The following is a 17,196-nucleotide window of genomic DNA, read 5'->3' on the forward strand; positions in this document are numbered from 1 at the left end:
TTGACTATACGATATCCCTGGTATATGGAAAATGGTCAAGGATATTCATTTTCGCTGATCCAGGGATCTTTCTAAATTCCTTCGTTCGTTTTCAGCCTAATGGTTGGCTATAATCAGGAATAATATCCCTGTCACAGATCAATTTTTTTTACCGTGTAGCTTAATGTTAAGCTGGCTGTACATTGCTGTAAAACGTGATAAAAATGATTTCACGGAAAATTCACCTTATACAATAATTTAGGGCTCATTTAGCGCTCTGGGAATATGATAATGGAAAATTTTAAAAAATTGTTTAAACAATTTTTGTTTAAATAATTCTAGTAAAAATGAAGTAAAAAACTTCTTCCTTTACCCTATGTTAAGACTCACTTGGGGCTCCATAAATATGGTATTTGAATTTTACAATAAATTGTTCAAACAATTTTTGTTTAAACAAATTTGCCAAAACTAAATATTTTCTTTTCTCTTGCATAATTTCAGGGTCATTTAAAGCTTCTGAAAAATCATCGACTGAAGGTCACGTGATATTTCCTTTACCTTTTTTTTTTTGGTTATGCATGGTGTTGTGCCACCTTAACGTTATAAAAAATACACGAAGAAAACAATTAAACCCATTTTTACTCCTCGCATAATTTAGGGCTCATTGAGGACTAATTTGGGCCCGTAGTCCTAAATTTTGGGCTCACATACTTTTTGTAAAAAATAGTGTTTGCAATAGCTTAACAATAACTTGGTTCAAGATTGCTGTAAAACATTATAAAAATGATTTTACTGAAAAATCACGTTATAGAATAGTTTAGGACTCATTAAGGGCTCTGGGAATATAATAATTAAAAATTTAAAAAAAAAATGTTTAAACAATTTTTGTTTAGACAAATTTGCCAAAACAAAATATTTTCTTTTCCCTTGCATAATTTCAGGCTCATTTAAGGCACCCGGGAAATCATCGACCGAAGGTCGCGCGATATTGCCTTTGCCTTTTTTTTTATATATGGTGTTGTGCCACCTTAACGTAATAAAAAATACATGAAGAAAACAATTAAACTCCTTTTTACTCCTCGCATAATTTAGGGCTCATTTGAGGCTAATTTGGGCCCGTGGTCCTAAATTTTGGGCAATTTTTTTTAATTTACCATTATATTCCCAGAGCCCTAAATGAGCCCTAAATTATTGTATAATGTGAATTTTCCGTGAAATCATTTTTAGCACGTTTTACAGCAATGTTCGGCCAGCTTAAGGTTAAGCTAGCGCAAACACTATTTAAAAAATAAATAAAAGAGCCCAAAATTTAGGACCACGGGCCCAAATCAGCCCTAAATGAGCCCTAAATTATTAAATAGGTTACATCTCTATACCTTCATAGTGTTGTGCCAGCTTAACATACCTGACTTTGTGAGGATCTTCACTTGGGGTGATTGCTAGAGAGATTGATCAGCAACCTGGGTCGGAGCAGTGTTGCGGAACGAACGTGTTATTTAAATAAATAACTCGAGAATTCTAGATCAATCTGAAAATTCTCTATCCCTTCCACACATTACTCCTTTCTCCACCGAGTGAGTCACGCCTACCCCGAAAGGGAATAATGGGATTAATGGTGTATATATCCGTATTAAAGTTATAGCTTATGGTGAATAAAGACTTTTCAAAATATCCTAGTCCATATTTTACGAAAACTATTTATCTGAGGGTAGAAATGTTGGCAAAAAAAGTAAGTTGACTAGTGTGCTCAGATTGATAATGTTAAGCATTGTGTCGCAAATAATGGAAAAATATGCCAACACTGAGTGTTTATTTAATCTAATTGATCGTAACAATATTCCGTTCACATTTGTCAGATTTCAAACTTTCACTCATGATAAACTACTACTACTATTTTTTTTATACAAGCAGACCTGAGAAATCGTCTTGAATCATCCAATAATGAGGTAACTGGTACAGCTCATAGTAATAATGTAACAAGTTATGATCAGGATATGCAATTAGAAACATACGTAGACGTAAAAAGAGATGACGAGAAATTTGGTAGCACAAGAAAAAATAAGAAGCGTGCAGTGCAATAAATCCTCCGCTTTTTAATAAAGATGATGACATTTATGTTCTTCAAAAATACGTCATTTCTCAATAGCACATTTAAGAAGAATTTTTAAATCGTTTCTAGATTTTAAAGCCGCACGATTGAATATTTTTCTCTAATTTGTTGCCTACTTCTACATAATCATATCTAGAAGGACACAGAGCCGGTTTTCTATAAATAGTTCATATTTTGTTTAATTTAAAAAACATAAGAACAATAGCAGTGACGCTCAGTGTGATCAATCCGTACATTTCCTTAGCGCAGCGATTCCCAAACTAGTGCCGCCGGCGGATTAGGCTGTCGCCGGCAGGGGGATGCCAGCCCGGGCCCAGTCACTCGGCAGCCCCCCCCCCCCCCCCCCCCCCCCCCCCCCCCCCCCCCCCCCCGCTATGAGGACCCTTTCATTGTCATGATATTTAAGGCTGTTTCAATAACTAAAATCGTAAAGATATGGCTCAATTCAATTCTAATTATCTGAATCATTTTCCTGATGTAATTTTAAGAAAATGAAAAAAAAGTTGATGAAAATCGTTTAACATTTCGAGTCATTAAGCATATCTTTCAGTAAATGCAAAATTATCAAAAATGTCAACTGGCATTGAAGATATTAACCGATTTTCATAAACTTTCTTTTCATTTGCTTAAAATTAGATTAGGAAATTGATTCAACTAATTAAAATTTAATTTATTACTATATTAACACATTTTAATTTTTCTCAACCGGTTCTAATTCTCTCGCGTGAAGCATGGTGTGTCAAGCAGTGAAGCAGTCAAGTGTCCCCCTTGGCTGCGCTAAGGCAGCGATTCCCAAACACACCATGCTTCACGCGAGAGAATTAGAACCGGTTGAGAAAAATTAAAATGTGTTAATATGTTAATAAATTAAATTTTAATTAGTTGAATTGACTTCCTAATCTAATTTTAAGCAAATGAAAAGAAAGTTGATAAAAATCGGTTAATATCTTCAATGCCAGTTGACAGTTCTTGTAATTTTACGTGTTCTTAACGATTTGCTGAATTACTCGAAATCTTAACCGATTTTCATTAACTTTTTTTTTCATTTTCTTAATATTACATCAGGAAAAGGATTCAGATAATTAGAATTGAATTGAGCCATATCTTTAGGATTTTAGTTATTGAAAACGCTTTAAATCTCTTGACAATGAAAGGTCCCTCATAGCGGGGGGGGGGGGCTGCCGAGTGGCTGAGCCCGGGCTGGCTTCCCCATCGGGGGCTGCCCGGCCCGGGATGGCATCCCTCTGCCGGCGGCACTAGTTTGGAAATCGCTGCTTAGCGTGCCCATGGACCCTTGTCACACGCTAGTCGAATTACCCGGAACGAGTGCCGCTCCCATTGTTATGAAGTTACGGCCAGTTTCGAAAAACTGGCATATGGTCAAATCTTGGATTAATTTAACTTTAATTTGCAAAATAAATAAATTTATATCATTAGAAGAAAGTGAAAAAAAGATTCATGAAAATCAGTTAATATTTGCAGTAATAATGGAAATCTGTACACGGAAAAAAAATTCTTGAGGCGAACGAGTGAATCGAGAATATATTAAACTCAAAGAAAGTGTACGCTTGGATTAGGTAAAACGTTTAGTTAGAAGAGTTACACATTTAGTTACTTTATGTAAATTGTTCTCGTAAATCAGGAATTTGAACAAAATTGCTAAATTCGAAAGTTTATTATTTTCGACAGATTATGTATAATTGTATTATCTTCAGATTAGAAAAAAAATTTAGTTATAGAAATATATTAACTTACAGTAGCCAATTTTTCGTCTGGTATCGCGAAAATGAATTTGACTATACGATATCCCTGGTATATGGAAAATGGTCAAGGATATTCATTTTCGCTGATCCAGGGATCTTTCTAAATAATTTCGTTCGTTTTCAGCTAAATGTTTGGCTATAATAAGGAATAATATCCCTGTCACAGCTTAATTTTTTTACCGTGTAGATAATAAATAATTATGTACATTTACACTGAAATTTTCTATCAAATGCCCGCTAAAACCGGTATTGTTGGTCATTTTCAAATGTTGTCTATAATTGAAGGATTTGCAAGTATTTATTAAATAACTGCGACTTGTTTTAACAATCATTATTTATTTAAACAATTATTTCCACCTGTAAGTCGGAAGAATTATGAAAAGTTATTTTCTGGATTTAATGAAACAATGGACAGATTAAGGGCCGATTTCACCAACTCTGATTAAATCGGTAATCATTGATTATTAACCTTATTTAATCAATACTTTGCGTTCCATCATTCTTTTAATCATGATTAGGGGAAGATAATCACGGGTTAACTTAACCGCCCAATAATGGCTGGTTATGGAGGTTAATCAGTGATTAAAGTAACACAACTTCGAAATTGAAGTGCAAGTGCAGTGTGCAGGAAGGAATATGGCTCTGTTTTACAATGATATTTTATCCTCATCTGATGATGATGAAATGCTTAACCACGTTCAGAGAAGGCCACGAATATTCAGACAGAATTGCCACTTCTCTTCCATTACACTTTCCACTGAAAACACTACGAACCTCAAACTTTTGTAATCTTATCATATGCTAATATGGCGCCGAGTTTTCATAAAGAATTTCGTTCTAATCAATCAGGGTCGCCGTTACAATAGAAAGACCTAGAAACTACACCTTATTACGAACAAAGTATATGATTAGCTAACCAGAGGTTGAAAATGCTTGGTAGAACGCGTCGCTGGTTAACGCTGATTTAATCATCGATTAAAAATAATCATGATTAGTTAATCATGGATTTAATCAGAGTTGGTGAAATTGGCCCTTAGAGATTAATATATTTTCTTCAGGATAGTTAGTACTTTTTCAAAATAAATTAATTTGTTTAAACAATTTTTTCCCGTAAATCGTAAAAAATATTATTTTCTGCAATTAATGACATAATTGACGAATCGTAAAAGTGCTTTATTGTTTAAAATATTTAGCAATTGAGTAATCGGTTCTGAATCTTGAGGACGCACGGTTGAATATTTTTGTCTAATTTTTTGCATCAAGTGTTTATATTTGGTTCATTACAAAAAAACGGAAGAACAGTAGCAGTAACTCTCAGCTTATTTTCGGCTTATAATCTACATATCTATAATTTAAATATTTTGTCGAAAAGTCAGCTCTGTGTGATTCGCAATCTGATTAAATGGATGACGTATGCAAGAAATTAGACAAAAGTATTCAACAGTGTGGCCTCAATATTCAGAACCGGCCACACAATTGCTAAATATCTGAAACAATCAAAGAACTTTTACCGTTCGTTAATTGTGTCATTAATTGCAACAAAAAAAATATTTTTTTACGATATACTGGGAAAAAATTGCTTGAAGAAATACATGTTTTTTAGTTATAAATATCCTGAAAAAAAATATTTCACTCCCTCAAGATGTCCATTGTGTCATTAATTTCAAAAAATGACTTCATAACTCTTACGACTTACAGAGGAAACAATCGTTTAAATTAATAATAGTGGTTGATTAAACAAGTCACAATTATTTGAGAAATACTTAAAACCGTAAATGCACAGTAGTTATTTTTTACCTAAAGATTTCCATTATTACTACAAATATCAACTGATTATCATGAATCTTTTTTTTTACTTTCTTGTAATCATACAAATTAATTAGTTCTGCTAAATAAAATTAAATAAATCCATGATTTCATAATGTCAGTTTTTCTAAACTAAACCGCTGTAATCTTATCACAATGCAAGAGTCATTCGTCTCGGGTAATTCGACTCGCTCCAGGGTACCTGCCGACTGGTGTTTGACAAGGGTCCATTGGCACGCTGCGGAAATTAATGGGTAGCTAACACTGAGCATCACTGATATTGTTATAACGTTTTTTTTTTTTATTATTATTAAACAAAATTAAAACATTTTATCGAAAACCCGGTTCCGTGTGCTTCTAGATGTGATTATGTAGATAGCGTATGCAAAAAATTGTACAAAAATATTCGACCGTGCGGCCTCAAAATTCAGAACCGGTTAAACATTCTGATAAAGGGCGTTAATCTCGCCAAAAAAGTCGAAAGTTACCTCGAAAAACTCTCATGGAGAAATTATTGAAGGAAACTCATGTCGAAAAATATTAAAGGAATGGGATAAACTTATAGATCCAAAAATTTATAAAGACATTGGAATTCTGCGCTTCCGAGACACACCGAATGATCTATTTATATGTTCATTCCATTACGTATTCATTTTTTTTACGGAAGATTTAATTTTCCATTTTCAATGAAAAATTTATCTCGTTGGATAAAAATGAATGTATCTTGTTTAAAATTCATATTTTTCGGTAGAAAATTAATCTTAATTCTTGTGTGTGTGTATTTTTTTAAGCTGGAAGTTCAACTCGTAGTTGAAAGTTGAACTACTTTCTTAAAAATTCATTTTTTATTGTTTGAAGATCCATAATTTTAGTAGAAAATTCATCTCTTGGGTTGGAAGGTTGAACTTCTTTGTTGACAGGGAGTCTGCACGTGCCGAAAAAATCAGACAATTGGTACCGAAAGTTTGGTACAAATAGCTCTCCCTTTTCAGCTCTATTTTCACGGAAAAAATCGGAATATTTGTGGCGAAATTTTTGTTTTATCTGTAGCCACGGCCTTGTTAAAACTTCCCTTTCTGGCGGAAAAAATTTTTTTTTTTTTTTAACTGAAAATTTAAATATTTTATTGAAAATTAACATTTTTGTTCTAACTTCATATTTTTGGGTAAAAAATGTAACTATTTTCTATAGAAAATTCGTCTTTTCGTCTGTAAAATTGGAAGTTTTATTTCTTTAAAAATTTCGGTTCGCTTTCAATGTCTAGAATTTCTAATTATTCTCTATTATAAACTTGTATTCCTTAAGTCTTGAAACTAATATCCTCATTCATTTTAGAATGCTTTCCTATAAATATACCCGCTATTTCAAAACGAAATATTTTTAAAAAATTACTTTTTGATTTTTATATCTGACCTATATTAGTAATATTCCTGCAAATGCTATTTGAAATTTCTCTAATTAGACTTGCACGACTTCTCTTGAAATGTTACCTATTCCTCGTTGGTTTATTTATAAAAGTATTTATCCAAAGGCCACTATTTTCTACGTTGACGTATATAAATGTCTTGTGCGACGCCAAGTTTTCTTAGATAAAAAATGCAGGACAAATAATTACAGATATTTTCCTTTCGTTTTAATTCTATTATATTTTCAAAAAAAAATCGGATCTTTCAGATCTTTAAAAATTCCAAACTTGAATTAAATTTTTATATTTTAGAAACTTTTATTTCATAAATTTGTAAATAACGTATTGAATATTGAAATATTAAAATAGGCATATTAAATTATTATTAAAATATTAAAATAATTTTATTAAAATAAAAAATATTAAAATATTCGAAAAGTTATGCCTCGGACTCACGACGTTATTGAGACTAAATGACACTTTTTTTTAGCGATGCCACTATTTTTCTACTATTTTGAAAAAAATGACTTCAAAGACACTATTTTCTCCAAACTATCGGCTAATGACACTTGTGCTTTACTATTACTTGGAAACTACTTTGCTTTATTTTTTTATGAAGTTTCAACTTTCATACAAATAATATGAATTCTCAAGGAAAAATATAATAATTTATATTTTAACCAGAAAAAGACTTGCATTGTAATTAAAAAACAGTTGAATCCTTTACCAAAATCTTTACGATGAAATTTCGACTAAATAGTTCATTAATATTAACTAATATATTTAGTATTTAAATTTTCAACCAAAAATACAATTTTTCTGTAAATCAGTTGAATTTTCATCAAAATAGTTACATATTCATTTAAAAAATTAATTTTAAGCAACAAAAATTAATTTTGAACCAAAAATGCAATAATTGTTATATTAACCAGGAAAAGATATTAATTTTAAATAAGAAACCCTTAAATAGAACCAAAAAGGAAAAATTTCCAACAATAAAGTTGATCCCTCAAGCAAAACCTTTACTACAAAAATATGAAAAAGACGAAATTGCAACAAATTACATACATTTTCAACTAAATAATTTGAACAATGCATATGATCTAATTTTCTACAAAATAATTTAATTTTATACCAAATCGTGGACTTTTAAAGGCAAAAATACAAATTATCTATAAAGCAGTCAAATTCTAGTTAAAAAAATTAATTTTGATCAAAACAGAAAACACTTTTAAACTAAAATATGAATTTTTAACCAAAAAAAAAAATAAATTTTAAGAAATTATTTCAACTTTCAACAAAGGAGTTTAATTTTCAAGCTAAAAAGATGAATTTTCAATCAAATGCGTAAATTTTGAACGGTATCCTTAAATTTTGTACGAAAGTATTGAAATTTCCAGCAAAAAATACGAATTGTTTACAAAAAAGTTCAATTTTCGGCCAAAAAATGTGAATTTTAAAGGAAAAAAATGAATTTAGAATCACAACCCCCCACAAAATTTAATTTCTACAGAAAGAGATAAATTTCCAAATCAAAAAGAATAATTTTATATGAAACAGTTTAATTTTAAAAAAGATAGTTAAAACGCCTAGGGCGCGCAACGGTTGAATTTCGCGCTCGATAATAGGTTACCTCGCGCTTCGCGCTCGGATATTTATTCTTTGCATTTGGAATGCTTGAAGAAAACTTTATTAATATTGAATTTATACTTCAAATTATTATGACATTATTTTGAAACTATTTTTTTACACTTGTGGACCTATTTACTCTAGTTTTTATCTACAAAGTGAGACCAAGGTCTGGAAAGTTCATATCTAAAAATAATTTTCAAATCTGATTTTGTTTGATATCCGTTTATAAAATTAATTTATCAGCGATCCTGTGAACGTTATCAATTCATTTTTTTTATAACGTTGATTTTCAAACATAATATTTACACTACTACTTACACAATATGCAGCTGGTGCAGTGTCAATTACTAATCTATCTGTATAATTACATTTAACGATTTTTGCTGTAGTCAGGGACGATTTTATCTTTTAATTATTTTTTGTTATCTTCCTATAAAGAAAAGCTTACAAAGTCTTTCAGAAACTGTGAAAGCAATTTGTATCGATAAAGTCTTCTCAGCTTCATAATAGAAAAAGTAATTTCTTATCTAAAGTTTTTAAGATTTATGTGATTTATTATAACAATCTATTGATTTTATTAGTCGATAGAATTCATTATTTAATAAAGTTAACTTTCTATCAAATTAAAAAGTTTATTATTACTGAAAACTAGAACTGAGGAAAATCAACTTCAAGGCCTTCGAACGAAAAATAATTAAAAATTGAGAGAATTCCAATAAATACTAACTGAACTATAAACATGTTTTATTTAAAAATAATTAACGTTGATAACTTTTTTATTTGAAAAAAGTACTTAAACTCTTTCGAGACTACAAGTTTTAATATAGGTATGTAAAATGTCGGAAGGTTGTGAAATTTTATGCTTTCTATGTAAAAATGGTTTTTTTTTAACATAAAATTGTCTCATTTTAAAAAATTGGAAATTGTTTAAAAACTTTCTATTTTTCCCCTGTTTTCAATAAACTTCCCCTTTCTCTCTTTTTTTCGCTACTTAAATGTAAACTGAATTAATGAAACCCAAAAAGAAAGTTCCACTATTTTTGGTTAAAAGTTCATTCTTTCCAGTTGAAAATTCTACTATTGTACATTTTTGGTCCAGCATTCATTTTTTTGGTAATTACTTTAAATATTTGATAGAAAATTCTACAATTAAAAAAAAACATTCTTTCTTTGGTTGAAAATTCAACTATTTGGTTCAAAGGTGAACTATTGTGTTAAAAATTAATTTTTAGAATTATTCCATTATTCCAGTTGAAGATTCATCACTTTAGTTGAAAATTCATTATTGGTTTATATATATTTTTTTTTTTGCAATTCGTCTTTTTAATACAGAATTAATCTTCTTGGTTAAAAATAATACTGTTTGTTTGAAAATTACTCTGTTGTGTTTGAGGATTGAACTATTGTCGAAAATTCGTCGTTTTTATATCATGTATTTTTTTTAATATTTCATTTCAACCATATAGTTGAATTTTCAACCAAGAATATTAATTTTCGAATTATTTTTAGTTTATATATTTTTTCCATTCAAAAAATATTGAACTGAATATTTAAATTTTGAAACTAAAAAGGACAATTTTTAAGCAAAAAGAGTGTAGTTAAATTTTCATTGAAAAGAACTAATTTTCAATAACAAACTAATCTTTCTACAAATCATTTAAATTTCTGAATAGTTTGAAGAATGTTTGAATTTTGAAATTAATATTCTACCAAATAGTAACTTTTTTAACCATAAAAGAAGAATTTCTAAGCAAAAAGTTAGATTTTCGTATAGGGTTCTTCTCAATTCAGTTCCGTCTTCAAGTGGAAAAACGCAAAGAAAAGAGGAATTGGTAAAAGCCTGTAAATTCTGCAAGAAATAAATAGGAATCTTGATTATTTATACACTAAAGAGTAACATTTGAACTAAATGTTTAGGTTTACACTAAACTCTCGCTTTCAGTCAAGTGTCGGGGGTTGCCTTCAAATGGCCTTGGACTGATTTCGGGGGGAAAGTAACGTAAACAGCGTGGTCTGTCTGACTCGTTTATGATTGCTCTCGGCCTACTCTCCTGAGAAACTGCGTGAACCAGATGTTGTAGGAAAGCTGAGAACGGGGTGACTGAAAGCGAGAGTTTGGTGTATTTTTAATCCAGTTGATTTTCCATTGTCTACTTTTTTATTTCGGAATAGGCATAAAACATTAGTCACAATATTGATGTATATTTGTCGCTTTTAGTAACTTTATGGTAGAAATTAGTCACTTTTCGTTACTTCGCGGTCTTTATTTTATTTTTTCCTGAAAGGGGAAATGAGGGATGAGTAAAGGAAATCGGAGATGGGAGTAGAAGTCTGACGGAGAACTAGGGGAAACGTTGGGGGGAAGTGAAGGACCCTAATGAGAAATGAGGGAGGGGGTGTAGGGGAAGTGAGGGGCTGGGAAATGGTGAGAATAGTAATGGTGTATAAGTAAGGGGTGATAAGGTTGGAAGCAAGGGAAATGAGGGTAGGGCTGGTAGGGTAGTGCGGATGAGTGAGGGAGGAGAAGTGACGGCTTAGTAAGGAAAGTAGGCGAAAGTGTTAACTAGGAAAGTGAAGACAAGGGGAAGTTATGGTGGAGAAGGTGGTGAAGGGACGGCTTGGTCAGGAAAGTAGGCGAAAGTGGTGTTAACTAGGGAAGTCAGGAGAAGGGAAAGTTATGGTGGAGAAAGGGGTGAAGGAAGAGGAAGTGAAAGTTGAAGTGTGGGGAAATTTTGCGCCCGCCCTGTAATTAAAAAATGAAATATTAATGACGAGGCTTTTAAGGAATTTTTAAATTTTGGCAACGGGTGAATCACGTGATTAGTTTAGCATAAGCCCCAAGTTTTCAGAGATTGTGGGTTGTTGCCAACTCAATGTTTCTACCGATAGGTACATCCACATCTCTCAAGATATTTCTAGTGTCCCCAATGTCTTCTTGACTTAGTACAACCTACTCTCGCTGAGAATCGTCTGCTAGTTTCCAATTTCTCTCCTCGAAAAGCTAAAGAGAAATTGAAAAACTTGTTCGCGAGTGATACTCGAATTTTTGCTTTTATCCAATCACCGGAAATGGGTTTTTCCTGCTCTTCGTGATTTACAACGCGCCACTTGAAAATCAAATAAAATCCCGTGTTATGTAACTTTGGAGGACTCTAACCAATATTCGGTTTTTGAATATACTTGATCTTGAAAACAAATTTAAGTTCTAATAGAAATTGATAATATTTAAGTCAAGTCTCATCAATTGAATTTTATGCAAATTCAAAGGCTAGTTCGATTAAATAAATAATTGATATTAATTTTAATGAGGTTGTTCTTGGCGAGATAGAAAAAGACATTTTCTTTTGGTAAAGTTTCAAGGACTGAGTGCGGAGTGTATTAATTAAAATTATATTGAAAAAAAAAGTTTGTAATGTTTTTTGTTGGGTGAAAGTCGAAAATAATGAGTGATAAAAAGATAATGAGGAACCGGAAGCGAGTGGAAGAGCCGCGAAGAATGAAAACGACCTCGGAAGAGTTGAGAAACAGGTCGAGGTCAAGGACCAGTGATGACGTCATACTGAACAAACCCCTTTTCCAGAAGGAGCGTGGCATCTCAGATATGCCGGGAGGCATCGAAAAATGTAGTGCAAATATGTACTTTATTCAGATTTCAATTCGGATTTCAATGAACTGAAATTTTAAAAAAGCACGGCTTAGAAATGCAACTACTAAGATTTTTTTCGCTTTTATGTTAATGTCAGATAGAAACTTTAATGTATATTTTTCAACTTGCGGAAAAAAATCATTTTTAATTCAAAATAAAAATTTCGAATAACTATTTATTTTGTAGGTTTATTTATTTGTTTGCCTTAAGCTATATAACTATAATTTTTCTAAGATTCTTGAGAAAATTTAGAAAGATTCGTAATAATTTTGTATATGCGAAATCAAAATTTCAACTAAAAAGTTCATCTTCAACCAAACAGATGAATTTTCAAACAAAAAGATGAATTGTTTACTAGAAAAAGCGAATTTTAAAAAAATATATATTTTTAGCCCTGTAGTTTAATTTTCAACCAAGGGTATAATTTCTTATAACAAAAAATAGTGCAATTTTTATTGAAATAGTGCAATTTTAAATCCGAGACTACTGATTTTCTACAAAGTCGTTAAATTTTTAGTGCAAAAATTAATTTTTGATAGAAAAAAAGAACAACACAGAAGATCAATTTTCTACCAGAAAAGACGAGTTTTAAATAAAATACATGCATTTTTAATCAAATAGTTTATTTTTCAACAGAGAAAGTAATTTTTATCAAAAAAGGGTTCTTTAAATTTTTATTTAAGGGAATCAATGTTTAATAATAAAAAAAATCTTCTATAAAACAATTGATTTTGTGCACAATAGTTGAACTATTTACCAAATTGTTAAATTTTTAAGTCAAAAAGACGAATTTTTTACAAAAAAACATTTTTAACGAAACAGTTGTATTTTCAATCAAAAATATAAAAAATCCAACATTTGCATTCATTTTTAATGTTTTAGATGAAGCGCCCGATTATTTGAGAATTAATTGCAAAGAATTGAAAATTAATCACTTTTTGAAGTTTGAATTGGATTATATTTCATTGTGAAGTTCCGAAACTAAAAAGGGAAAAGAAAAATTTCATTAAATTCCATTTAATTTCGCTTTTTTTCTCCTGCATAGTGCAAAGCTTTGAGTTTCCGGTTGAACGTGACTTTTCGCGATTTGATTTCAGCCACAAAGCGTGCAATGATATCGGTAGGGGTAGACGGAAATCGTATACAAGGACAGAGGGAAAAAGGCGTGGGTTAGTCCCAAGTCAGTGTAATTGTACCTGTCGTTATTTTTTTTCGTCTTCATTTGAAAATTTCGAGAAAATATAGATATAAAATAATAACTTATCAGATTTTGTAGTTTTTTAATTTTTACTTAAATAATTTGCAACAAAACAAATTAAAGTAAATACTGGAACTTATTTTCTTTAGAGAATTTATTGAACTAATGAATAAATAAAATGGAAAATCTTTATGAAGTACAATTTATAAATAAAAACATTTGTGTATTATTTTTTGTCCCACGCGTTTTTCAAATTAAGATATAAAATTAATGTTACGCTGGAATTTGGATATGCACTGAATTGACACGGCTGAAGCGTTTCCAGCTTGAATGCATAATGTTGCGCAATATACTCTATTGCGTACTTACGCACAGCGGCCCTTCCGAGGTGATAGTCGCAACCGTCTCTCACCCTGCTCCCTGAGAAACTGCGTGGGAGTGTAATTCCGGTTTCGAGCATTGCTTTCAGTTGCCTTCAAATTAAATTCCGAACATTCAAAAGTAAACCGTCAAGGCCGTCTGAATTATTTCTGTTGGATTTGAACGCATAACGCAACCTGATGCAACAAACGCTTTGGGAGTGCGATCCTCAGGCTGTTTGCCACGCTTGACTGAACACATTCTCTCCGATGGCCCCGCGGCTCCTTTCATCGCGAAACCGCTGCGGCATCAATTCTCGGAACGCAGAAAATCCGGACTAAATGAATCCAAGTTCCAGTGTAATAGAAAAGAGAATGAAGGACAATATTTTAATACTGGATAAAACCCCTGCTATTGTTCAAATTTTATAAATATTTTTTGAAATCTAACGATTTTTTATTATGAATGGCAGTTTTGTACGAAAAACACTAATATAATAAACAGTTGTTTATGGTCGTATCTCTTCTTTCAAACCAAGCGTTTTTTGTTTGTTTAAAATAACCGAGTTGGGGTGAAAAATGTTAACATAACCTATGTAAAACGCCAACATAATCTAAAATTGTGAACATATTTTGAAACTTCTTTCCAATATAATTTTCTTTTAAGTGAGAATACTAATTTCTATAAAAAAAACACTAACATAATCCAACATTGTGGAAAGATACTGCATCTCGTTCAAATTGTAATCATTTTTTATCAAATAAAACAAAAATGTTTGACTTAAAATTCCAATGAAACCTGATGCTGCTAAAAAATTATAGTAGTACTTTGAAATCTGATCATTTTTTAATAAAAATGTCAATTTTCGATGAAAGGCACTTATATAATCCTAAATTCTTCACGTTTGTAAGTTTTAGTATTTGATTACTCAAAATTGGTCAAATTAAAATATTCAATGAAAATTAATAATTTTTCATTAAAAGTACTATTGATTTCCCACGAAAACACCAACGTAAAAAAATTGTGACAATTGTAAATATTTTTCGAAATATAATTATTGTTGTTTAAAATGACCTATTTCCGGTGCAAAATGTTCACATAGGCTCAAATTGTTCAAAATTATCATTCTTATTTGAAATCTTTACCGGTTTCCAATGAGAACAGCTCGCTTAACCGACAATTATTCACAAAATTTAAATCTTTTGAAATTTAATGGTATTTTTTACTAAAAATACCGATTTTCGATATAAAGCGCCAACATACCTACAAATTTTAACGAATTGTGAATATTTTTTAATGCATTTTTTTATATTTAAAATACTAATTTCCAACAAAAAACATATAAAATTGTTTTAAGATTGTTTAAATTGATAAAATTGATTAAAAATTGTTTAAAGATTCTATATCTTGTTCAAATCATAATGATTTTTCTTTGAAGAAACCAATTTCTGAAGTAAACGACCAACGTAACCTAAAATTGTTTAAAAATTATAGTAAATCTTTGAAATAGAATTATTTTTAATAAAAATGTAAATTTCCGATGAACCTGCAGTTGATAATGAATAGTGAATATTCTTTCAAATGTAATAATTTTCATAAAAAATATCATAATTTACTACGAAAACACTAACATAACAGAAAATTGTTTTCAATTTTTAATCTTCTTCGAAATCTCATACTTTTTGCTTAAAATAGTAACCAATGTTCTTTGGAAGACGTTAATATAACCTAAAACTGTCCGAACTATCATCTTTACACAGTAAAAGAAGATTTGTGTAAAATTACAAAGTTTCGGAAAATTAAATATTGTATCATTGTAAATATCACACACTCGACTGTGTGATTTTACAAAAGTATGTGAAATTACATCCCTTAGCGATGTAAAGAAAAGGACCCTCGAACAGCAGTGTAATATTGCACACTCGATAAAGATAAAATTACACATTCCCTTGTACGAACTTTACATTCATAAGGGAAAATTCAGTCGCAGCGTGTAAAAATACCATGTGTCGGTAAAATCACTTTCCTGTGATTGAAAATTACATCGAGATTTTTAATTTTATCAATGATCTTTAATTTTACCCTGGCGGAAACTGTAAAATTTTTTATTTATAATTAATTTAAAATTTAGAATAATTAATCAAATAATATGTGAATACGAAAGCGTCTCTCGTGTTCGTTGTTTATCGATGCCTTCGTCCTTGAATTTTGGAGCATTTTTATTTTTAATGCGAGGAAATTGACAGCTTTCACACAAAGTAGACAGAATCCGAGCTTTTCCCATTTTGCCTTTTAAATTTTCTGCTATTGTAACGGAAAAAATGCAGTTATTGAAAACGTATATTTCATATTTTTTTAAGGACTATTTAAACGTATAAAAAATACCCATAGTATATTATGTGTTTTAGGTAAGTGGTAACGTGTCCGGCTTGTGTTTCTTCATTCTCCATGAAATTGTACGAAGTTTGAGCTTTCGAGTGTTCGAAACCTGTCGCCCTGATAAATTTTAATTTATTTTATTCTTTCACATAATGAATTTTACATTTTCGCATGTAAAATTACCGGCCGAATTGGAATATCACAACAGATTCGTAAAGTTACTCCGATTAGATTTCAGAAAAGTTGATAATTTTTGAAGAATTTTAAGTTTTACGTAGAAAATTAAAAATATATATATTTTAAACATTTCATAAAAAATTCACCGAAGTTTTTCACAATTTTAGATTATGTTAGTGTTTATACCATAAACTGGTACTTTCAGTAGAATAATTATTAGGTTTCATAGAATATTAGCAATTTTTATGGAATATTAACATTGTATATAATATTAAAAAATTTGAAACAGTTTAAGATTATGTTTACGTTTTTCGATACAGATCGGTTATTTCTCACAAAAATAATAAAATTTCAAAAATGATATACAATTTGGAACAATTTTTGGTAATGTCAGCGTTTTTCTTTAAAAATTGATATTGGTAATGAAAAAAAAACATGAGATTTCTTAGATAGTCATTATTCTTCAGATTATCAGTCACTACATGCACAATTTTTTTAAGCCGTTTTTTACCAGATATCGGTTAATTCAATGAAAAATCACTGGATTTGAAAGCAGATAAGAAATTGTTAAACAGTATTATGTTAGTATCGCGTTTTCTCACCGGAAATAGATATCTAGATTTTAAAATAGAATGATAATTTTTTAACAATTTTAGGGTATGATAATATTTTTCCCTTCAAATCGATTATTTTGAATCAACAAAATTTGATTTCAAAAATTAAAGTCACAATTTTTAACAA

General features: G+C 30.4%; 1 protein-coding gene across 2 annotated transcripts in view; it reads left to right on the top strand.

Moving 5' to 3' along the window:
• The window catches only part of LOC117172340 (atlastin), a 96,111-nt gene that overhangs the window by 18,363 nt on the left and 60,552 nt on the right, over nucleotides 1–17,196 (top strand). The window contains exon 1 of one of the 2 annotated variants that reach the window (XM_033360148.1): nucleotides 11,632–12,318. The exons of the other annotated variant lie outside the window; for it this stretch is intronic. Within the exon in view, the coding sequence (XP_033216039.1) occupies nucleotides 12,138–12,318 (181 nt within the window). The 5' untranslated portion in view covers nucleotides 11,632–12,137. Of the gene's footprint in view, nucleotides 1–11,631; nucleotides 12,319–17,196 lie in introns of those variants that run through there. 2 annotated transcript variants of the gene reach the window in all.

Source organism: Belonocnema kinseyi, chromosome 5 (assembly GCF_010883055.1).
Source record: "Belonocnema kinseyi isolate 2016_QV_RU_SX_M_011 chromosome 5, B_treatae_v1, whole genome shotgun sequence".
In the NCBI taxonomy this organism is placed as follows: domain Eukaryota; kingdom Metazoa; phylum Arthropoda; class Insecta; order Hymenoptera; family Cynipidae; genus Belonocnema; species Belonocnema kinseyi.